This window comes from Schistocerca gregaria, chromosome 4, assembly GCF_023897955.1.
Source record: "Schistocerca gregaria isolate iqSchGreg1 chromosome 4, iqSchGreg1.2, whole genome shotgun sequence".
Classification (NCBI taxonomy): domain Eukaryota; kingdom Metazoa; phylum Arthropoda; class Insecta; order Orthoptera; family Acrididae; genus Schistocerca; species Schistocerca gregaria.
In genome coordinates, this window is record NC_064923.1 from 653,250,171 (window position 1) to 653,275,584 (window position 25,414).

Genomic DNA, 25,414 nt, shown 5'->3' on the forward strand with positions numbered 1-25,414 from the left:
AGTTCCTAACACACAGTGCACTACACAAGTACGTAAAATTCTCTCATATGGCTTTGTATGATGCACTGTACGGTAGCAACAAAGTCTCAATACACTGTTTTAGTAAACTAAAAAGTGTTGTATTAGATCTGTATGGCCAAAAGATGATTACTTACTGAAACTAACTAACAGCTTAATGTCGAATTCAGGGTAACGTTAATTATCAGTATCAAAACTGAGCATTATAGCCCGCCATTACTCGTACAAATTTCAGCCTATTCGGCAACCCTAAAAGCACAAACATATTCATTACAGGATTGCACATGTTATCCGTTTTTGATGATTACTGCTCTTTAAAGCAACAGATACATCCCAGTACACTATGGAAGGTGGATGCAAAAATACAGTAGGAATTCCGTGCTCAGTCACAGCGGAATCGGTCATCTTCTACACGGCCGTTGGCAGCACATACCCGGCTGTACCCTGGGTCACTTCCTCTGCGCTAGAGGGCAGTTGCCTTGTTTTGACAGGAAACTCAGTTTTCCGTCACATGACTGCCCGTCGTCGAATCATCGTAGCCCGGACACGCCCAGTTTGCACGATATATAAAGGTACACACAGAAACATTTTTCTGCAGTTGCGTCTTAGTGCACAGTCCACTGTAAGTATTGTTTTCGATGTACCGTAATGTTTTGGTTTTAATACGATGGGCGTTTATGATAGGCTAGTCGTTGAAATTTTAAGGTCACTTAAGGAAGTGGATTAGTGGTATTTTGGGTTGGAAGTGCGTAAAATGACCAAGTATGGCTGTGTTTTACTGTAAGCTTAATGTAGCAGTAAGAAGAAGTTAGTGAAAGCGTTCACTCGTGGTTGATCGTAAAAGTACTCTAAAATAGTAGGCGTTGGGGTGTAACGGTAAAGGTTCAGAGTCATCATTAAAATTGTTCAGATTCTCATCATTTTTCAATTGATGCGGAGGGGCTGGGTTTGAGTTCAGGTTCAGCTCGCAGTGTTCTGTTAGGTAGCTTCCTGATACCATAGCTGTGTAGTGAAAGATTCCGAGATTTGGTTATCTCAGTGACGGAAAAATATATGGTTGTATTCATATAACGGAATTTTGCCACACTATTAGCGGCATCTTTTTCCTGATAATTACCGAAGCTCAATTTCTTCTAACGGAGGAAACTATTCCTTCTCCCTAGGCTGCTTCGTTCTTAAATTGGACTAAATTGCTACGATCGTGTGGCCATTTTAAAGTGGTACAGAAAATCTTGACAGGATATAAAAGTCCTATGTTCGTATATCATACAAAAGGCCGAAGCATCATTGCAAATTGTGTGCTGACATGGTGTTTTATAATACGAAGGCAAAGAAAGTTTCACAGGTACCACTTTAAAATTACTGAGACTCGCAATAGCAAGTCTTGACGAAATAAGAATGACAAACGAAGAAAAGAAATGGCATCGTTTCGCATTGCTACGCCATCGCTATCTTGTTCACGCTTAGTATTAGTGGAAAATCACATTTTTACCGAAATCCTGAAACGCAGAGATAGAAAACTAGTATATAGGAATAAAGTAGGTATTTCTGTAACTGAAAGAATAACCTAGTTAACCAGATACACACTGTGTGTGACTTGTGTATTGGATCATAGTACTAAAATATAGGAAACTGTTTTAGTCACGGACAACGATCTCTAGCCACAAGTGTATTTTTTAAAATCGTTTCGTTCATCTTCAGTTGTAGACGTAAGGTTCTGGAGAGTATTTATGTACAAATACACAATGCAAACGTTCTGTGCCTTAGGCGGGTAATGCTCTGGCTATTAAGGGACTCTTCAAAGCCGGCCTTAACGGCTGTGGGTAGCTAAAATTCAACCCGCTATCAGGGACAGGGTACATGGTTCTTTCTAAAACCGTAATTGGTGGAACACACAGCATTTATGCCCACAAACCATGAGGCTGCAAAGCTCATACGCAGTATGTAATAGATTCTTCACCATTAATTACGCTGTCTGGTTTGTTTTTCTAGGTGGTTACCGGCAGCCATGGATCTGCTTCCTCTGCAGTTTACCGCGCCTATTGTGGTAAGGCACCGTGGCTGTAACACTACAGAATGTTCTATTTTCACTTAAAATACTATGCCAGAGAAGTTTAATATCGGTTATTTATTGATAGTATGTTTCCACAACGGAATGTTGTGGAATAATTTAGCAGCTCCACATGTCTTAAACGGCTTAACGTTGTGTAATGCTGACGTACTAGTAAAAAATCTTAGTGTAGAATCTAGACCTCGTGTCTAGACAATCTAAGCGGCCATTTAACTGCTGTTCAGGTGATACATGCTTCTCGAGCCGCCTGCAAAACGTTGTTTGGTGTGGTACTGTCATAGGTAGTTCACTGCTTCATACAAACTTTCATAATAGATTTAATGTAGAAATAGGCTACGGTAAAGATTCTGTGTTGAAGGTGACATACATTTCTGGAATGTTTATGGACCTCCGACTGCAGGTTTGCACCAAATAATCACTGAGCTATACCGACGCATTTTGAGTTTTATTTTTCATCAGTGGCTGTGTAGAACATACCTTAATAAATGGAAGCGAAACGTCTGATGGAACAAATACCGCTTTCGTTCAGTTGCAGGCGGTTCGAATAAAATGTATTTAAATAGTTGATTGCAAATAGTGACATAAGAAAAATGTTTGCAGATTCCTTCAACTGACCTCACACGTCCGGTACCGTCAGTCACACTAACAGCGCATGGCAGTATCAGCAGAATAAAGGTAAGCCAACGTATCGTATTTCATTTAAATGGTAAAATGTTTCTTCTGCCCCGTACGAGTTAATGTAATTAGGTGCCTTTCAAGAACCATAGATCCTAAATTGACTCGCAACTCGGCTTCTGAACGAGTTACTGTCTCCTTAAAACGAATAGGAAAAAGCGTGAATTAGCGCTGTAGCAAAATGGTTTGTCCTCGGACGCAATACTTCCATTGTGGCAGGGACTTACCACTCGGATAGTATACAGCTTCCCTTCTCAACGAGCTGGCATGCTGCTAACCCCAGCTTTATTCAAATGCTGCCTATTCAGACATCACTGTAGCCTCACTAACCTTCAGAATGAGAACCCTCCTGTATCGAAATGAAATTCGGGCAACAGCGTGAGTTTCCAAACTTTACAACTGCACAGTGAGAATGAGATAGCGATAGTTGTCTGTCTGCTGCGATGAATGAGCCGTGGCTTAATCTGCTTGAAGCACAAACCCAGTAACTTCCATCGCCGCTTGCCCGTAATTGCCTTGTCTTCAGGCACAGTAAATTACTGTATATTGCCGAGTGTCTTCATGGAAAATGACTCCCAGGAGCTAAGCACGAAACTTTGTCCGCCCACTAAACACGGAGTAACAGTATTAACCCTTTTGCCTGCCTGTTCTCTTGAGTGATTCTTCCACAAACATGTCTGATGCCTCTTCATAGATGAGGTAGTACGAAGCTTGTTCACTTCTGCTGATAACCTGAATTTGAGACCTTGTTAACCTGCAGATGTTTCAACGAATGTCCAGTCGTGACAGGCTCGAAATACAGTCGCATATTCGTGTCGCAGGTAACAGAGGCGGCACTGCAGAAAGATGTTTGCGACGACCACGTCGAGGTTGAAGTCCATTATTGCGGCCTAAACCTCACGGACCATTACTTGCGCTTGGGTATAATAAGGAACAGACTGTTCCCGGTTATCATGGGCAGCGAATGTTCCGGCATCGTGACACGTGTGGACAGTGCAGTCACCGATCTGCAGGTAAGGCACGCTTTCTTTTTCCCAGCAAAGCTGTAGTTTCCAAGAGAAAAGCTAATGCTCTAATATTCTGTTGCAGGCGGGCCAGAAAGTGCTGTGTCTGCAAATGCAAGGTGGTCTGTTTAGGCATGTTGTCCACGTCCAACGCAAGTACTGCTTTCCGCTGCCAGAAGATATTAGCCTAAAAGATGCCGTCAGTCTTGGTCTAAACTTCGTTGTGGCCCACTTCTGCCTGTATAAATTCGGATGCCTTGCGAACGCGGAAAAAGTATTTATGCAGTCGGTCGCAGGTAAACTTTATGTGATGCAGTTTTCACTAGGCTCATTCTCGTATACTAGTGCATACTTCTATTCCATTTTCGATAACGTAATAATGTAGCAAGTGTCACATCCGTATAGCATTTGCTGTGGTGTGGCTGCGTTTCGGGTTCCGCTAGATGTCAGGTGTCCACTACACACAGGAAGTGACTACACGTGTAGCAGGATCTGTGTGGCGTGGAGTAGGCGGTTCTTTAGGTTAGACAGTATAGTTTCGACGACGGTCAACCTAGCAATAGTATGTGTACTTGTGAATTGTCGTGGCTGTTTTGGAAAGCGTGTCAGAGCTTTAAGCGCTGATGGCAAGCACTGAAGCTGAAATAGTTACAGGAACAGAAAGCTGGCTAAAGCTGGAGGTAAATTTTGCTGAAATTTTGAGGCGCCAACAGTCGTCAGAAAGGGTGGATGAAATAAAGTAGGTGGTGGTGTTTGTCTCTTGGTATTTGGTATTTCCTGCGAGTTACTGTGGGTAGAGGTTGTCCTCAACAGCCGTACCAAAATAATTGGCTCCTTCTACCGACCCCCCCCCCCCCCCCTAGCTCAGATACACAGTAGCTGAACAGTTAAAAGGAAACTGGAATCTCGTTACAAATAAGTACTCAACTCAAGCAGTTAATTGCTGGAGACTTCAATCTGCCCTCGATTTGTTGGCGAAAATGTTCGAAGCCGGTGGTAGAAGGGAACTATTTTCCGAAACCGTACTAAATGCTTTCTCTCAGAATTACTTGGAACAATTGGTTCATTGGCCCACACGATTTTTAAACGGTTGCAAAGACACGCTTGACCTCTTAGCCACAAATAATCCTGATCAAATAGAGAACGTCATGACGGATACAGGGATTAGTGAAGTCAAGGTCACTGTAGCGAGGCTTAGCCATATCAACCAAAACCACTAAAAACGCAAAATATATCCATTTAAAACGGCAGATAAAAATTCGCATGATGCCTTACTAAGAGTGACTCTCGATTCCTTCTAAGCTAGGTACATAACCGTAGCCCAGATACGGCTGAAATTCGAAGATCTAGTATCAACAGCAATAGATACTGACATCGCATAAGTTAATAAGCGACGGGACTGTTACACCGTGGTACTGAAAACATCAGAACACTGTTGCAGAAGCAACGAAAAAAGCATACCAAATCCAGAAAAACGCAAGTCCCCAAGACTAGCTGAGTTTCACGGAAGCTCGAAATGCAGAGCGGGCGTGAATGCGAGATGCACCAGTGGCAAAAGTCGCTACCGTCACCGCGCGATAACGATGTAAATGTTTGGGATGATGGTGCCGCTAAAACGGAGTTACTACATAATTTCCGTAATGTCTTCACGAGAGAAGATGAAGTAAATATTCCAGAACAAGTTATGTGTTGCGAAACGACTGAAATCAATTAAGGCAAGTCTTCCGGTCCAGATGGTATACCAGTCGGGTTCCTTTCTGAGTATGCAGACAGAATAGCACCTTTCTCAGCGATCATATACAACCACTCACTTGGCGAAAGGTCTCTTCCTGAAGACTGGAAAGTAGAACGGGTTACACCAAAGTTCAAGAATGGAAATAAGAGTAACCCATTGAATTACAGACTCAGATCACTGACATCAATGTACTCGAACATGATGAATGACCTTGAAGAAAATCTCTTGATACATAACAAACCCGGATTCAGAAAATACCGTTCTTGTGAAACACATGAAGTAACGACTGCTGTCGACAAGGATATCAGATTGATTCCATCCATATTCCTAGATTTCCAGAATACTTTTGATACCGTTCCCCCGAGGTATTCCTGCCTGTCGTGCGAGTGTTTGAACCGTTTCGGCCTTCCATGTGATGGTCCCCCTTGGATTTGACCTCCATTTTTCAAAATTCTACAGAAGTACGAGCCTTTCGGGGAAGGACGCCTTAAGTGGTGTATCACTGGTCCTCGGTGCACTAAGACCTTGGCACTCAGCATTGTAACGGCGTTGTAACCGCACCCACTATTCCTCAAATTGGGCCTGAACGCCTGATGGGTTACACAAGTTACGTCCATAGTGCGTCCCCATCTGCACCTGCGATCATGATGGACTTTCCATGGCACCCGAAAACCAGCACGGTATACAGCCCGTTGTGGTGGGGTCATCATGTACCCTCTAGGTTGTAGCCCCCTGACAACACAGGGATCGTACTGCCGAGCTGCACCCTCCCCACGTCGGCCAAGGAGTAGATGCCCGTCTCCTTGGGACATCAGGACTCCTGCTAGGTGGCCCTTGCTGAGGCTGGGTGGCACCCGTGAGGAGAGCCCCTGGTCGGAGTGGGTGGTATCAGAGCGGGCGCTTCGCAGATGAAACGTCAACATGTATCAGGTCGATCTGTGGCAGTTTTTTAAAAAGAAAAGTACTGTCTCTGGTTCTGGTTCTCCTGCCCTTTCCCCTTGGCCACTCCCTGGGAGGAAGGACAGGCCCGCCGGCTTGGGGCGAAGTACTTCCCCCACTATTTAGTCTGTTCTTGGACCGATGGGGGACGTTGGCCACCTCCAAGCCCATGTTCTTTGTCCAGCATATCGAGGACATCTTTGGGGACATTGAGGCTCTCAGTAAAATGCGTTCGGGGTCCGTTCTTATAAAGACCACCTCCGCCACACAGTCGGCGGCGATCGAGGCGTGCGATCGACTAGGGGACATGTTTCATTGGGACCTCCTGCTGCAATTGCATGATGAGATCAGGGCCAACCTGGAGCGCCGAGGCGTGCATTTCGTCTGGCGATTCCAGCTCGGCCCCAACGACCGTCGCATCGACACTGGGGCCTTTATCCTCGCCTTTGAGGGGGGACGTTCTCCCAGAGAAGGTAAAGGTGATGTGCTACCGGTGCGACCTTACGTCCCTCCTCCTATGAGCTCCGTTTGGTGTTTGCACTTCGGGCACATGTCGTCACAGTGTGAGGCTGGGCCCCTTTGCGGCGATTGTGGACGTCCTCTTCGTGAGGAACATACATGCACTCCACCACGTCGGTGTGTCAATTGTCCTGGCCTCCACTCGCCTAGATATTTAGACTGCCTTGCGTATCAGAAGAAGATTCAAGAATTAAAAACTTTGGACTGTCTCTTATTCTGAGGCCAGGAAGAAGTATGACCGCCTCCATCCCGTGGCGTTGACAACTTCGTTTGCTTCAGTAATGTCCACTCCTTCCACAGTATCCTCACCCCTATCCTGCCCCCCTCCACCTCCTCAACCCATCTGGGGTCTATGCCTTCGCCTCCCAAATCCCTCGCGGCCCCTTTCCCCTCTGCTCCAGGGGCCACCCTTCCTCCTCCCCCTCCGCCGCCTGAGAAGCGATCCTCTTCTCAGGCATCCATCAGGGAAACGTTCCGGACCCCAGCTTCCGAGGTCCAGCATTCCAATACAGACCCCGCACGTGAGGACACTCTTAGGGTCCGGCCCACCATCCCCATCCCCGTGCCTCGTCGGAATTCCAATAAGGCCTCCAAGAAGTCTTTATCCCCTCCCCCCCCCACCCCCGGCGCGTTTCGTCTGACGCTCCGTCCGTGAGTCGCTGCTCCCGGCCGTCCTCAGTTTCGCCGGGATGCTCTGCTGCCAGGCGCTCAGCTGGCCTGTCGTCGGCGAATGATGCTGCCCCTCCTACGCAACCCAGGAATGCGGCCGCGGCTGGCCTCGAAACCTGGCCCTCAGCGGCCGTCGAGGTGGCCAGCTCTTCACCCGTTTCGTTCCCCCCCTTTTTTCTGACTAGTGATGGCTTTGTTACGTTGGAACATAAGAGGTATTCGATCTAATTGGGAGGAATAACAACTGCTCCTCCGCCTGCAGTGTCCGCTCGTCCTTGGTCTCCAGGAAACCAAGTTGTGCCCAACTGACCGTATTGCTTTTACCCACTATACCTTGGAGCAGTCTGACCTCACCCCTATGGACGGTATTCCAGCTCATGGTGGGGTCATGTTGCTCGTTCGGGACGATGTCTATTACCATCCCATCCCATTGACCACCCCACTCCAAGCAATAGCTGTCCGTATTACTCTTTCTGCCTTCACTTATTCTGTTTGTACTGTCTACACTCCATCGTCATCTGCAGTTAGTCGGGCTGACATGATGCACCTGATTGTTCAGCTTCCTCCGCCGTTTTTGTTCGGCGACTTCAGTGCCCATTATCCCCTTTGGAGCTCTCCTGCATCTTGTCAGAGAGGCTCCCTCTTGGCGGATGTCTTCAACCATCTCAATCTGGTCTGCCTGAATACTGGAGCCCCAACTTTCCTCTGACTCTACTCATACCTACTCCCACTTGGACCTCTCGATCTGTTCTACCACTCTTGCCCATCGGTTCGAGTGGTATGTCTTTCCTGACACCTATTCGAGCGACCATTTCCCCTGTGTCGTTTGTCTCCTGCACCACACCCCATCCCCACGTCCTTGGAGCTGGAACATACCGAAAGCTGGCTGGGGACTTAACTCCTCCCTCGCGACCTTTCCGGACCACGATTTTCTCAGTTGTGACCGTCAGGTCGAATACCTCACGGCTGCTACCATCAATGCTGCCGAACGTTACATTCCTCGTACTACCTCTTCTTCACGTCGCGTTTCCGTCCCCTGGTGGAATGAGGCTTGTAGAGACGCTATCCGGGCTTTAAGCACCTTTCGCAGCCATCCTACGTTGGCGAATTGTATTGGATACAACGACTCCGAGCGCAATGACGTAGTCGTGACGCCGTCGTTGTTCCTATACCCAAACCCAGGACGGATCGACACCTTCCTTCTAGTTACCGCCCCATTTCTCTTACAGGTTGTCTGTAAGGTGATGGAGCGCATGGTTAACGCTCGGATAGTTAGGATTTTTGAATCTCGACGGCAACTTACCAATGTTCAATGCGGATTTCGTCCCCGCCGCTCCGCTGTTGACCACCTTGTGACCTTGTCGACATTCATCATGACCAACTTTTTGCGAAAGCGCCAAACGGTAGCCGTGTTCTTCGACTTGGAGAAGGCTTATGATACCTGTTGGAGAGGACGTATCCTCCGCACTATGCACAGGTGGAGTCTACGCGGTCGCCTGCCCCTTTTTATTGATGACTCTTTAACAGATCGAAAGTTCAAGGTACGTGTGGGTTCCGTATTATCCGACATCTTCCTCCAGGAGAAAGGAGTGCCTCAGGGCTCCGTCTTGAGCGTAGCCCTTTTTGCCATAGCGATCAATCCAATTGTGGATTGCATTCCACCTAATGCCTCAGGCTCTCTTTCTGTCGATGACTTCGCGATCTACTGCAGTGCCCAGAGAACATTCCTCCTGGGGCGCAGCCTTCAGCGTTGTCTTGACAGCCTATACTCATGGAGTGTGGCTAATGGCTTCCGGTTCTCTGAAGAAAAGACCGTTTGCATCAACTTCTGGCGATATAAAGCGTTCCTTCCGCCATCCTTACATCTCGGTCCGGTTGTTCCCCCATTCGTGGAAACAAATAAGTTTCTAGGGCTCACACGGGACAGGAAACTTTGTCTCCACACGTCTTACTTGGCTGCCCGTTGTACACGTTCCCTTAATGTCCTCAGAGTTCTTAGTGGTTCGTCTTGGGGAGCGGATCGCACTGTCCTGCTCAGCTTGTATCGGTCCATAGTCCGATCAAAGCTGGATTATGGGAGCCTCGTCTGGTCGGCCATCCGTCTTACGCCGTCTCAACTCCATCCACCATAAAGGGTTACGTCTTGCGACAGGAACATTCTACCCTAGTCCCGTCGAGACTGTATGCAGAAACTGCCGAATTACCATTGACCTACCGGCGCGGCGTACTGCTTTGTCGGTATGCCTGCCGGCTGTTGTCAATGCCCGACCACCCCTCTTACCAGTCCTCCTTCGCCGATTCTCTCGACCGTCAGTATGGGTTGTAAGTGTCTGCCCTGCTGCCCCCTGGAGTCCGCTTTCGTCGCCTGCTTAGACAATTGGATTTTTCACCTCCCTACCACATTCAGAGAGGGTGAGAGCCCGACATCACCTTGGCTCCAGGCTCCGGTTCATATTCATCTCGATCTCAGCTCGCTCCCGAAGGAGAGTACTTGGCTGCAGCGTATTGCTCATGGTTTGTCGAACTTCGTGCACGACTTGCCAGTCACACCTTTATTTACACTGATGGTTCCAAAACTGACGATGGTGTCGGCTGTGCGGTGGTCGTCGGGGCAGTCACCTTTGAATACCGGCTCCTCGACCAGTGTTCCAGCTTTACGGAAGAGCTTTTTGCTCTCCATCAGGCCGTTCAGTAAGCTCGCCGCCACCGCCATTCATCGTATGTACTCTTCTCTGATTCACTCGGTGCTCTTCAGAGCCTTGGAGCTCCATATCCGGTCCATCCCTTCGTGCAACAGATCTAGCAGTCCCTCCATTCTTTTGCTGATCATGGCTCTCCTGTCAGCTTTCTGTGGGTTCCCGGCCATGTAGGAGTGCCCGGGAATGAGACTGCTGATGCTGCAGCCAAGGCTGCAGTCCTCCTGCCTCGGCCAGCCTACCATTATATCCCGTCATCTGACATTAGTGGGGTTGCTTGTAAGAGGCTTGTCGTTGTGGTGAGATACTTGGTCATCACTTCAGGGAAACAAGCTCCGGGCTGTAAAACCGTTACCAACTGCTTGGACAACCTCCCGACCCAGAGGTCCTTCTGACCAGGTTGCGGATTTACCACTGCCGGTTTGGCCACCGCTACCTGCTCTCCGGTGACCCAGCCCCTCAGTGGCCTTGTGGTCATGCATTGACAGTGCGCCATGTTTTATTGTCGTGTCCCCGTTTTAGTCAATCTCGTGTTGTCCTGTCTCTGCCATCAACTTTACAGGATATTTTAGCTGATGACGCTCGAGCAGCTGCTCGTGTTCTTCGTTTTATTACTTTGACTGGCTTGCTGCGTCTTTGTAAGAACTTTCTGGTGTCCCCCCCCCCCCCCCCCCCTTGATTCTTACTAGATTGTATGTGCTCTTGTAATTGTGACTGGACGCTAATGACCTCAGTAGTGCAGAGCCCTTATACCCCAAACACAAAAAAAAGCGACTATTAATAAAATTGCGTGCGTATAGAGTATCGTCTCAGTTGTGACTGGATTCGTGATTTCCTCTCAGATCATAGTTGGTAGTGATAGACGATAAATCCAGTAGATCAGAAGTGATATCTGGCGTTCTGTAAGGTAGTGTCATAGGCCCTCTGCTGTTCCAGCTTTAAATAAATGATCTAGGTCGTAGTCTGAGCAGCCCCTTCTACTTTTAGCTGATGACGTTGTAATTCACCGTCTTGTAAAATCATCAGACGGTAAACTAGAGAGAATCTGTATGGTGCGAAAAGTGACAATTGGCACTGAATAAAGAAAAGTGCGAGGTCGTCCACATGGGTACTAAGAGAAATCAGATACATTTAGGGTATACGATAAATCGCACGAATCTGAGGGCTCAGTTCTACTAAATACCTAGGAATTACAATTACGAGCAACTTAAATGGGAAAGACGACGTAGAAACCACGTAGGTGAAGCAGACTGCGCTTTGTTAGCAGAACACATAGATGCAAGAGACAGCATACACTGAACTTGTCCGCCCTCTGTTGGAATATTGCTGCGCGGTATGGGATCTTCAACGGGTTGGATTGACGGAGGACATATAAAAATTGCACAGAAGGGTACCCCGTTTCGTGTCATCGCGCAACAGGGGTGAATGTCATTGATAGGCGAGTTGGGGTGGGAGTCACTGCAACGAAGGCGGTTTTCTTTGCGACGAGATCTATTTGCGAAATTTCAATTACCAACAACATTTTGACAGCCACCTACATAGGGAGAAATGACCATAAAATAAGAAATCTGAGCTCGAGCGGAAAGATTTAGGTGTTCCTGTTCCCGCGCGCCATTCGAGAGGGGAGTGGTATAATAGTAGAATGAAAACGATCTGATGAACCCTCTGCCAGGCACGAAGTGTGAATTGCAGAGTAACCGTGTGGATGTAGACACACACCTGCCGTAGCGTAACAGCAGAGCGACATTCTCGTATGACGTCGAACCTAAATTAACTGGGACAAAGAGAGAATACAGGTATTCTTTTTCCGTCCTCGTTGACATCACAACAGAAAAGTGGACTAGCTACCACGATGAAACTGCCAGGGCACAAAATACTTGTCTGTGGGAATTTGACACGTTGTCCAACCTTACGTTAGACTGCCACCGAAATTTTCATTCCATTATAACCGGTAGTGTCATAAACCTACCTCCTGTAGCCACCGAGAATGTCGGCTGTATTTTATACGGACAAAATATTCATTATCTGCAGCAGTCGTAAAGTAAAAGGACTAGAGACGGCGCACTGCAATATTTGCTCGGTCGCATCAATTCGAGCAAACAGGCTGGTAATGCGAAAATGTTAACCAGTTCACTTACGTGTTGAAAACGTATAGGTCCACCAAATTACAGAAACTGAAAGAACAAGAGAAGGAATATGAAATGGAGACAGTGTTTCTGGTGTACTTATGGTTACGTGGTGAATCAAGACTACTGAAAAGTTTTGTAACTACCGTTTCAAGAGCATTTTAGAAAGTGTTAAATTTGAGATTAGGGATAACTCAGTCCTTCGGACAAGGCACAAGTACCATGTGAACACACTGCTCAGAAATTTAGTGCTGTTGTCCTCGTACAGTTGTCTAGGATTTTAGCTACTAGCATCCACACATTGGTGCACGGTTACGCGAAAATTGTGGAAGAGCTTTACTTTCTAAATTTGGGTGAGCTGATGTTACCGGTATGCTTGAAGTAAAAATAGGTGCACTGGATGTGGGGAAACTAGTTGTAATGTGTTTAGGATTTCTGATAAATCAACGTTAATGACACTGAAAATGGTCTTAGACGCAACATGGGATTGACCTTAAGCACATACACTGTTTAATGGACTAAGGGACAGGATGTGCTGAAATGAATGCCTCGATAGTCAAAAGGCAGGTATGCTGGACTCGCACTCGTCCGGAATTGCACCCACACATCAGCTTAACGACTTCAGTATGGAATATTCGGATGTAAATAGCAGTAATTCAACTAAAGTTCCTGCAACCAGCTACAAAACAAAATTAGAACCTCTGGTGCTCTTGGGACGAGGTGTGGCACTCAGAATTTGCTGCTCAATACGTACTTGCATTACTTTAGCTCACTGGCGCTGAATCTTCACTACTTCGATACAAATTCCCGTCTCATTTCAGGTGGTGTCGGCACGGCACTCATCCAGCTTGCTCAGACCGTGGACGATGTGGAAGTTGTAGGGACAGCTTCAGAATCAAAGCACGAAAAGCTCCGTTCTCTTGGCGTGAAGCGGGTATTTCGTCATGACAACTATGAAACCGAAATACTGCAGAATTACCCTGAAGGTGTTGATATAGTGGTAAACACGAATGGTGGAAGCGATCTTGAGAAGTGCCTAAAAATTCTCAGACCTGTCGGGAAGTTGGTACTACTAGGTAAGTACAACAGAGAAACGTTGCAGTAACAATCGTGTTCGCTCTTACTACACTTAGCTTTTCTATGACGAGTAGGGCTGTCATTACACGTTGCCTGAATATAATAGCTCACATGCCAGAATGCTTTACTCCATCTCGTGGTATGGTGCGGATCCCGTGTAGAAAAATTTATTTTCGGTATCGGTTGAATACTTCCTTACATTAGTCTCAATTTCATAAATAAGACACGTCGCTAGTCCTTATTATCGTTGAGAGGCCAATGAACTGCCACTGGTATGGCGTTGGGTGTGCTGTAATAGCGATACAGGGCTGTCGATGCAGCCAGAGAGCAGCTGAAATTCCATAAATCGGAACGGAAGCTACGGGGACACACTCCTTAGACTGGTTTGATGCTATTGTAGTCTTTCCATCTCTGCGTAACATACATCAACTATTGCCCTTTCGTATTTCTCTTAAACTGCCCCTGACTTATAGATTCTGTTCCTTTCGGCTCTGTCGTAGCTGATAACTCTTCGCCTTTCCTTCTGATAAGGGGTATCCATCGACTGGCATCTATGCTTTGTGTTTCCTACCCACTTGCCAACATTCTCAGGCAGTAGCAGGTTTCAAAAGCCTAAAGTTTTTCCCTGTTTAAGAAGCTTTCGTAATAGATCCACAGCTTTCACAAAAGGCTTTGTCTATGCCAATCGGCGACTAATCGGTCACAATGATAAGGGGTTTCTAAACTGTAGAAAGTGCTACCAAATTCGATCTTAGTCCGTCCAGGATGAAATAATTAACGTATTTTTACAACCCATCGATTTAAAATAAAACTTCTGTGATAATTGAAATACCAGAAAGTGGTTTAGTTGCATCCATTCGGACGCGTCTATATTTATATAAATAAATCTTAGACTAAGTGTGGTAACAAGGAAACATGTCAAATAGATGATTTTGTTACCTCAAACTAAATAGGAATGGAAGTCTTACCCTACTGAGTAGGGCATGTACCACCTTGTGAAATAGTTCAAATGTCATAATGTTGTTTTGGAAAATGGTTTGTGATAGCGTGACGTAGCAACTCGTGTAGAGAAGGGCGCTGTGTACTCTTCAGGATGAAAGCTACAGGTAGCGCTGAAAAAGCTTTAACAGTGTGACGACGGTAAAGTAGCCTCAACGGGGCATGTGATGACATGCCTCATACTCAGACGTGGCTGAAGCGGGATGCCTTTACTGAGTTAGACCATAAAACGACTACAGGCCGAAGGCAACAAGAGTAGTCTGACCAGTATAGAAAGATGGTGATCCAATTGCGTTGGAGAGCAGTGTTGACGTTCTTCAGCCTGTTCTCAATTCGTCGAGTACGTGATAGATGCTGCTACCATATCCGCTGGCACCCCTGCAGGTCCGGGGTAAGAACAGGCCCGATGTATTCCTGCCTGTCTTAAGAGGCGCCTTAAAGGAGTCCCACGCTCTCAAGGGGGTAGTTTGGCCTGCGTCCGGAGACGGACGGTTCAACGACTTTCCTTTGTGGTCATTTTGGTTTTTCGCTTACTGTGGCTTCTTCCTTCGTTTCCTTTCTTTGTCCTTCTCCCGCTCACTGTTTTCCTTGCCTTCTTGTCCACCGTGTGGTCTCCACCTCGGCGTTTGAGGCAGTCTGTCCTTTCTCAACCTTTTTTTCGTATTTTTCTTTCCTCCCTTTGCTTGCATGGAGGCCAACCCAAGCGTTCGCACGCGTAGCCGGTTACGGGGTAAAGCCTAATTCCCCGCTCAGGTGTTACCTGAGGTGTAAACAACCTAAGGCGGGAGCGCCCTCTGAGAGGGTCCTCACAAGGAATGAGCGCGCCATCGGAGACTCTGGCAATTGTGGAGGATTTCTCCGCAATGGATTTCTCTTCTCTCTAGACTTCTGCCTAAACACGGAAACTCGACCAGCCACCAGTGAAAAAAGTACTACCGCCTGCCCCAAAGTTCATCGTAGTTCCTCGATCTGAGGACGGAAAGGATTTTTCATCTGTCACCCCTTTGGTTATTCAGAAGGGCGTAGATGCCATAGTCGGACCTGTCACATCTTGTATCAGGATGCGTAACAGTGCTCTTGTTGGATACTAAGAGCTCCTTGGGGCCACAGTCCTGTACACATTCCCTTTTCTGGGTGGAGGCTCACAGCCTGTTGAATTCGTCGCGTAGTGTGGTATCTACTCGATCACTCGACGGATTGACTGCCGAGGGCTTTCTCTTCGCTGAGCAGGGTGTGACGGCTGTCCGTAGGGTCATGGGAAAGGTAGACAATGACCTACCGACCGGGACACTTTCCTGGATCTTTGATAGTGTTCAGCTGCTGTCCCACATCAAAGCGGGCTGCCAGGTTACTTCTGTTCGCCCCTATGACCCGACACCTACGCACTGCTGTTGGTTTCAGCGTTTTAACCATGCCCACCTGTCTTGTTCTAATGCGGCTAAATGCATTACTTGTGGCAGGGACGCCCATGAGGGTGACTGTCAATCTGTCTCCTTGCGTCAACTGTCAGGGTCACCATACAGCGTCCTCTCACGACTGCCACATCTAAAAGACGAACGTTGTACATAGGGAATTCAGGTCAAAGACGGTGTCCACCTCGGCTGCTCACAAGCTTACTGCTAGTAGAAAGCGCACGCTGCTCCCAGCAGGTAAGTACAGTACCGTCCTCGCCTCTCCTCGGCCAGCGTACCAGGGAGGTATCGGACACATGCGATCTGACCTTTAGCGCTATGGTGGTCCGTTCGGCTAGTGCTAAGATCGCCAGGTCAGCGTCTCCTCTTCCTCCCGTCACCTTCATCAGCTTCTGCCAAGACTCCGACCCAGAAGTCAGATGCACGGGCCTTTAAGAAGGAACCGTCCCGTGAGGACTTCTTACGTACCCCGAACTCCCAGCCATCGACCAGTGCTTGGACTAAACGACCTTCCAAGAAGGCTCATGGGAAGAAAAGTTAGCCTTCTCCGCCACGGCGAGTTTCTTCTCTTGCGACACCCAGCGTATTGCGGCCCTAGGCCGTCATCAGTTTCGCCTGGCCGCACTGGTGGTAGCCGAACATACGGCCGTTCACCGGCGGGGGAAGCTCCCCCTCCAGACCAGCTTAACATGATGGCCGACGAACGTATTAAAAAAATGGACGATGGCTCTCCGCCTATTGAGAGGCAGCAGTGCTCGCAGGAAGCCAGGCCCTCAGCGGCCTTCGATGCGATCCCTTCTTACCTTTTTTCTTTTGACGATGGCACTTCTCCATTGGAATATTCGCGGCATTCGCCCCATCAGAGAGAACGTAAAGTTGCTGCTACGCTTGCACTGTCAGCTCGTAGTAGCTCTCCAGCAAACGAAGCTACGCCCATGCGATCGTATTGACTTGGCACACTATGCATCTGTGCGTTTTGACCTACCCCCTGTGGCAGGTATTCCGGCTCATGGAGGGGTTCTGTTGCTGGTCCAGGAAGGTATTTACTACGATCGCATCACATTGCACACAGATTTGCAGGCAGTTGCCGTCCGAATTACTCTCCCCCACTTTCACATTCCCATTTGTACGGTTTACATTCCATCGTCATCTGCCGTTACTAGGGCAGACATGATGCATGTGGTCAATTGCTGATGGTACGCCACATTTTAACATCCTGCCCGAATTTTAATACACAACGCATTGATCTTGGCCTGCCATGTACTCTGGATGACATTTTAGCGGATGATCCAGGAGCAGCTGCTCGCGTTCTTAGTTTTATCTACTTGACAAACCTGTCCAAGGACATTCGATTATGGTGTTTTTTTTTAATCCCTTGCCTGTTAATGTGCCATTTAGTGTTGTCCGTTTTAGTTGCTGTTCTAATATTGTGCCTCGCAGTGCATTCATAATTTAGTCTGGTCGCTAATGACCACTGTAACTGTGTGCCCTAAAACCACAAAAAAAATCTTCGGACTAATACGTTGAAAGCGTACGATGTTCCTTAAAAGCTGGGTGTAATAAGAGTGCAGGTATTCACAAACGGCCCTTATCCTGTACTCCTTGTGGCTAAACCCAGTTCTCCTAAACAAATATTTAGTGGCTTACAAGGGTTGGTAGTCGAATCCGTTGTATCAGCTCTTTGCTGTATGCTTTCCTGGCATAATTTATTGATGGTATTTTTTTCAGGGTCGAACAGCACAGCTACATACTCAAAATATACATCATGGGGGTTAATGCGACCTAAATGGGATGGCGGATCGGTGTCCTCTGCGGATGTAGTTAGTAAAAACTACTGCATAGCAGGAGTGAACATTGGCATGTGGTTAGACCTTCATCCGGAGGCAGTGCAGCGATCTCTAAATGAAATATTTAAGCTGTATTCCAGTGGCAAAATACAGCCCTGCATTCACGCTGTTCTGCCCTTCGAAAAAGTGAGTACCCTGTGCTAAGTATTTATAAACTTCCTAGGAAAAAGTCTCCTCTGTAACATTTGGATACTTGCAGGTGGCTGAAGGCATGACGCAACTATGCAGACGTGAGAACTTGGGAAAAGTGATTCTGGAGGTCAAGCAGAAGGCAGCTGAGACACCAGCTGTGGAAATTCAAACTGCGGTAGAGCCACAGCCAGGAGCAGTGGAGGAGGCAAAAGAAGCTGACCCAGAAGTTCAGAAGGAAGACTCCGCGCCTCCTACGGAACCAACGGAGGTCGAACCCGCTCATGTGGAACAAGCAGAAGAGACTGCCGCAGAGGATACGACTGATGTCAGCGCGCCTTGATAAGGCGCTGCTGGGAATTTCAGGCTATATAGTGCCGTCAGTACAAATGCTTCGGCTAAAGTTTTAAGGTTTTAATGGCTCTTCATGGTAAAACTTTTAACTGTAGCAATTGCATATTATCCGATGCTGTAAACTTATAAACCCAAATGGCACTTTTAATGAAGTTTATAATGAACAAAATTGAGCAGTGAGTTAGTGTGTGAAACATCCCACCCCACATACTTCTCAGGTACTGAACATGATATACAGATCTGTACCGGTCCTCCGAAGGTAAAACATGTCAAAATTTAGGTCCAGTAATTTTAACCTGTAAAGCTAGACCAGTGTGTACAATTGAGCCACCTTGATTGTGCAAGACAGGTAAGTGGAAGACACCAAGCGAATACTGGGTACTTCAGAATTTTCAAATCTTGTTCGGGGTGATAAACATGGAGAATATCCTCCTTCCCTTCGTCCGACTACATCCATTTCCGTGTGTCCTCCATCTTCAAGACATTTTCCTTAGATACGGCATGATTTTTCAGATTACTTTCTTCTTGGACAGTACGTTGCACATAACAAATTTTAAAGAATGTCCGATGCTTCAAAATAATAGCTTGGTCTTAAATTAATGGGAATGCTTTACGCTTGCCATAGCATCCTTCAACCTTTCCTATAGAATCTTACAGGGGTGCCAAACATAGATTAGAGCACCGTTTTGGCAATGACACTAACGAGAAAGTCCTTTCTGGTAGATTCAGTAAATTATAAGGACAGTTTGAGAATCTTAGCTAAAATTATTTTTTAACGAAACATATTCACTGTTACTGCTTAAAACAAGTAAACCTCGTTCTACCTCATACTCAGTTTTACACGTTTACTGGTGTGAACGAAACCTTAAGTTGAGAGGGATTAATGCGGCTTTATTAGTGTCAGTGAAGTAGTATCAGTAATGCTGTCACACTTATTAGTGAGTCTGGCATTTGAACTGAAGGCTCCACGTCGTATCCTATTCTTGAGCATCTTCTTCATCTGTGTGTTACTCGTCTAATCATTCAACATTCCAGTTAACGCCCTACCTCTTACTCATTCATTCCCCTTTCCCTAGATAGATAAGAAATATTGTGAGCATCTACCTTGATTCAAATGTTGCAGAGTCACTGGCATTATGAAATTCGTACGAAGAAGTTTGCCCGATGCGGGAGTAAAACGCATTCAGGTTTTCCCGCTCTATTTCACTAGAAATAGAGGGAAAACAAGACTTCTGGAGTTGAAAAGCAAGACTACATAACGTGTAGCAACGGAGTGTAGTGGCCACAGGAGGTTAGGCCTTCAATTAGCGTCGGGACGCTCTTCGTGAGCAGAAAGATAGCGGTCGTAAGACAGTCAAAAACGTCTCAACTAGATCAGTTGACGGCTGAAGTGTCTTTGAATATGTAACACGTCATTTTATTCTCTTTCGCTAGGCAGTCTTGCACATAAATGTTAGCATGCCGTACATCTCCTTTACCTTTTAATGACACTGGTTTTGGAAGGGATACACAGTACAACGTGCCCGACCAAATTCACTTTGATATATTTCAGAAGATTTAGTTCTTAACGTTCATCATTCGTTACTGTCTACCTATCCAGTTTTTTTGCATCCTTGAAATTAGAGCCATAAGGAACTACACAGAACACGCTGACTACCGCGTTGCCACAGCAAAGCCCCCACACCCAAAGCACATCTGTGTTAAATCTCTTCATATTACTTTGTACATGATAAACGTCATATGTCCGTTCTGAAGGCTTCGTTTCCCTCTCAGTATCAGTTTTGCAGGAAATCTTCAATCTGCGATATGTTTGTGAAATAAGTGGTATCCTTTTCAAATTTATATGCATCTACGGTTAACCTTATTGGGTTGTCTCAAATATGCATTAAAAATATTTCCATGTTCCATGAAGATGAGATAAGACGGCTTATCTGCATATGCAATACTCCACCCCAACTTTTGTTTCGCTCTTATTGTTTGAGCCACAAGTCCCTCCTGTAAGGCATTAAGAGAATGGAGTATTGTACCAACCTTGTATCTGGAGTCAGCATTCGGTTATTGGTTGCAATTCCACTAATAAGCCGTCATCACCACAGGACTTCCGTATCCGTCCAGGCTGCGGTGAGTAACGGCAGCGAAACCAACGAACAGTAAATGCGAGGTGTCCTGCACCGGCCGTCGCATGTGACGCGCCAACTGCCCCCACAGTCACTAACCCGGATCTCAACAAATGTCTGCAGTAACCGTGCATCGATACAGGTGATCTCGTAGCTGGTTACAAAGGGGTGGGGTGGAACAGGTTTGTCTTGGAGCGCTGTGCGGATACGTGTTAGCGGACCGGTGCTGCTGCAAAGGAAGTCTGATACTTTGATATCAGGTGACGTAGCTGCACTTTGACAAGTCTCAAGCACAATTCTCCACTAGAATAATCAACCATTTTTAACGTGGAAACCTCGTTACAATGTTACACTTCACCGCTTTTGAATTCTTTTCAATTACGTTCATCTTTGGCAATATTTCATACGCTTGTATGACTAAATAGGTCTGATAAAGTAATACTGCCTTGACATCAGTGGACAGAGGCAACTGTCAATGAAAATACAAAATGGGGCCCGCATCTCGTGGTCGTGCTGTAGCCTTCTCGCTTCCCACGCCCAGGTTCCCGGCTTCGATTCCCGGCGGGGTCAGGGATTTTCTCTGCCTCGTGATGGCTGGGTGTTATGTGATGTCCTTAGGTTAGTTAGGTTTAAGTGGTTCTGAGCTCTAGGGGACTGATGACCTCAGATTTTAAGTCCCATAATGCTCAGCCATATGAGGAATGTTTTGCTCCTGTTTGGCGTTTTCCTTATTGTTTGACAAACCGCTGTGCCGCATCCACAACGTATCAGGAGAGATCGTGTAAAGTAATGACTATGGAAGATTACGTTTTTAGGTATGGAATCGTGTCAATTTCTGTTAATGTTGATTTGAAATCTTACCTTAATAAAACAAATTGAAATCGCATAGTTACAGATGGGTGTTGAAGTAAATATTCCACTTATGTCCCCTTTGAAAAGTTAATGAATTACTGTGCTGCTACGTTAATTTTCAAACAGCTGGGCAAAACTGAACGTACTCAGACGTACACTTAAGTGACGCACAATATTTTTAGCGCAATGCAATCTTTCAGTAATCCCTACAAAAAAGCCCTGACTAAAATTAACCTATACATTCCACAAATCACTTACCTCATAAAAATCTTCGTTACTCAAACTACTGCAATACAGCGAGCGCCACTACTGCCAGCTAAATAAGATTCAAACTACTAAAGGCAGTGACTACTGATAGGCATAGTTAGCAAATGAAAGATTTTGATGAACAATCAATGTATTTACCTCAATAGCGTTCAAAAGTTATATATAATGTTCATGACATCCAGTCTTACAAATTTACTGTCTCTGATGGACACACGCCCAGATCATTCGCTCTCAAACCTCCATCTCACTCCCCATATCCACCACTGCTGGCGGCTCACCAACTGCACAACGCTACGCTCTGTTAACATCCAGTTGCCCAACACTACAATAGCAAACAACAATGTAAACCAGCCACAGACGGCACACAGCACAGCCAGTGATTTTTCATACAGAGCGCTACGTGGCGTTACAAATAAAGACCTAAACAGCCTACTTACACACAGACTACTTTGCTGTCAAGTTAGATTACGCTGGAACAAAACATTCCACCCAGAGAAATTTGTGAATTGGAGAATAAAATCGAATATATGATGAGCGTTCAATAAGTAATCCAATGGTTTTCTGAAAGCAGGTTGCTTTTATTCAGGATTCAAACACACCATATTATTCCCAATCTTTTGACTACAAAAACACATGTTTCAACGTAGTCTCCGTTCAGTGTGGCATCATTATGCCACCTTACTGCAGGGCTAGTATGCTGGTGTCGACGTCGAAGCCAACGTCTTGCTGCATGAATGACGTCTCTGCCATCCACATACTACTTCCCACAGGCTGCATCGTTCATTGCGACGAACAGATGTAAGTCGGAAGGTGTGTGATTCCACAATGAAGGATTGGGGGGGGAGGGAGATGTGAGGAACAACAGTCCAATGAAGTTTTATGAACTGTTCTCGTCTGCGCAGAACTGTGAGGCATTGCATTGTCATCGAAAAATTAGTTTCAATTTTTTGTGGCGACAAACACGATGAAGCCGTTTCTTCAATTTCCCGACTGTAGCACAATAAACTTGAGTCGATAGTTGCAGCATAGGGAACAATCTCTTTAGTGTCCCCACGAGACCGTCGCCATGATTTTTACCGGCTGAGGCAGCAGCTTCATTTTTTTCCGGAGAAGACGTGCTTTGGCACCGCTGAACTGACTGCCATTTTTGTTTCCCTGTTTGAGCTTAAGAACCCGTTTCATCGTCTGTGACGATGTTCGACAAAAACTGTCACTATCGGCCTCGTAATGTCCAAGTAATTCCACACAGATGGTCATCCTTTGCTAAAGTTCTAATGTTAGGCGCAAGAAACACCATGAGCACAACCTTTGAGTAGCCAAACTGGTGGAAAAGTGTCAGTACCAACTGAGACGTCCAGTTAAGTAGTGAGATGTTTTATCGTGATGAGACATCTCGACCGAGTGTGTGCACATGTTCCAGCATTTGTCGTTACAGCTATGTGCGGCCAGACGGTTTGCGAGAAATCAGACAAGATTGCGCGACGTTGTTGCGATGACAGAACACACGCACGACTCAAATAGAGATGGGGCCACTCCACGCCCACGCACAACTCAAATAGAGATGGGGCCACTCCACGCCCGAACCAACGTGGTGACCAGACCAAAATTTCTGCTGTCACCCCCGTCAACATATTAGTTATCTAGTAAGTGGATCACAGGTTGCTGGGCTGTGATCTTATCCGTTCGTCTGGGTAAGACTATGCATCAACACGGTCCATCAGGTGATAGATAGTGGACGAAACGCGAGTGAGGGTAGCGATTTGAAGAGCAGAGGGGAAAATACCTCTGAGACAGTGGCATGATCGTTATATAGTAGTGGGATATCGGCCATAGGTCATCTCACTGTCTGGGGGATGTGTGGAGCTTGTCTGCATGCAGTGTACGGTACGGCTTCCCTGTGTGGTGCCAGTTATTCGGCAGTGTGTTCCAACTGGATATCCAGTAATGGCGCCTGATTAACAGGGGCTCGCCTGTACCGTTGTGTTTGCGTATGCTTGGCCATAGATGTTAGGTCCTTACAAGTATGTCTTTTGTTCTTTTATGTTTCCATCTATGGTCGTACTCATAGTTGCACAGATTCAGAATAAACGGGTTCTGCAATTGTCTGGAGTTTTTGTATAGTCTTGTGGTGAGTTTGTGGATTACCTCAGTGAGAGTCTCAAGTCGGTATTCCCAGTGAAGGTCCGCGATGCGTGTGTATCGTGGAGCATTGCATATGGTTTTGAGTTCTTTGTTTCGTATGAGCTGTAGACGGGGCAGGCGTGTAGGAGGAGTATATCCCCAGACAAGCTGTGTAAGTCATCAGGGGTCGGATAAGTGTTATGTAAACTTGACAGCAAAAAAGTGGGTCACTGCAGAATACAAACAACATAACATAGCTGTGTTGCAGGTCCTCTAAATACCAAAATCCCGTGGGGTACAGTGGTTTGACTACACACAATGGTAGCCGCAAGAGATTACTAAGAGACTAAAGGTCTTTATGGCAGTCAGTCTGTGTCAACTAACATCGTCATACAAAACATATTAGAAAACACGTTCTTAGCGATGAGACACCCCATAACACTCCTAAACTAACCTTAATTACAACAAATGACGTTCCAAAAGTTCTGAGAAAACGGATTATTTTACATATATCGCACAGTAATCCTTAGTCAAAATGAAAAACTTGAGACAATATATGGAGTTACAAAGCTGTACGGGAATTGGAAAAAGTTTTTAGCTCTCTAAAAGGTTTTCCATTCACATGCTGAAGGTAGCTCAACGGCGAGTGGGTCTGGAAACTTGATATTGGACGAACCAGTAGAAAGACGCGATTAACCGCAACAAGCACTGTAAGGAAATCTCAACATTAACAGCGCATCACCAGTAATATCATTGTTCTCGTAACACATCAACAGCTACGTGTACACAAATTTTAACTTTAAATGACATGACAAACGTTGTCTTTCTGGACCCGGAATCAAACCCAGCACCTATAGTCATTGCTAACTAAGCTAAGCTCTGTTTGTGCCTTATTGAGACCGGATCACTAGGCATAAAGAGACGTGAAGTATAGACGTTTTGCACCAGTATCAGTTATCAATTCAGATCCAGAAAATAGATCATGAAAATGTTTGTATTGAACTGTGAATCCTGTCATTAAGTTAACGTTCTGGGAACTACACCCAACGACGTTTAATATGGTGTCATTCACAAGGAACAAGGTATGCTCATGTTTAAAATTGAAATGCCATCATATAAAGCATGTGACAGGGATGCGAACCCAGCACCTAATCGGATTGTTAACGAAGTACAGTCATGCTCAAAAGTATCTGAACCGGGATTACATTTCGCCTGATTCCCATGCAACCCACATAACACAGGTGTCTAGCAGATCCTCTAATCGCTCCTTGACACAGTCGTTTGACTATTGAAAACGGTTCCAACAAGCCACCACTAGAAAACACTGCTCTGTGTCGCAATAACTCAGGATCTAAAGTAATACCACGATGCTAAAAATATCAGGGAACACCTCATCACAAATAAGACTGTCCTTAAGCCTTGTAAGCTCGCATTTATTGCAATAACTGACATACCTGAAATGTTAGCACTCTCATTATTACTTCAGATAGTTAATGAACGTAGTAAGTTCGTCGTATTCATGATTTCCTCTTCAAAGTAACTTACCATATTTGTTATTTAACACAAAAGTCATCAAAAATTTACGTTATTCACTAGCAGCTAGTTGAGAATATGCATGAACTTCAAATGACACGACGAACCGACTCGTTCTGCGTATGGATTCAAACCCAGGTCATGCAAACAAAGATTTCGTGACTGACGGAAATTAACTGTCATTCCTGACTAGGCATAAAGAGAGTGATATACCTTTATTTTAGACAGTATCAGTTAACAAATATCAACATTAA

General features: G+C 46.0%; 1 protein-coding gene across 1 annotated transcript in view; it reads left to right on the forward strand.

Moving 5' to 3' along the window:
• Window positions 1–618: 618 nt before the first annotated feature.
• LOC126267393 (synaptic vesicle membrane protein VAT-1 homolog) overlaps window positions 619–25,414 on the forward strand; it is a 118,285-nt gene continuing 93,489 nt past the window's right edge. The window contains exons 1-6 of the mRNA XM_049972591.1: window positions 619–640; window positions 2,011–2,065; window positions 2,690–2,764; window positions 3,586–3,777; window positions 3,854–4,064; window positions 13,274–13,528. Coding sequence (XP_049828548.1) covers window positions 2,027–2,065; window positions 2,690–2,764; window positions 3,586–3,777; window positions 3,854–4,064; window positions 13,274–13,528 — 772 coding nt within the window. The 5' untranslated portion in view covers window positions 619–640; window positions 2,011–2,026. The remainder of the gene's footprint in view (window positions 641–2,010; window positions 2,066–2,689; window positions 2,765–3,585; window positions 3,778–3,853; window positions 4,065–13,273; window positions 13,529–25,414) is intronic.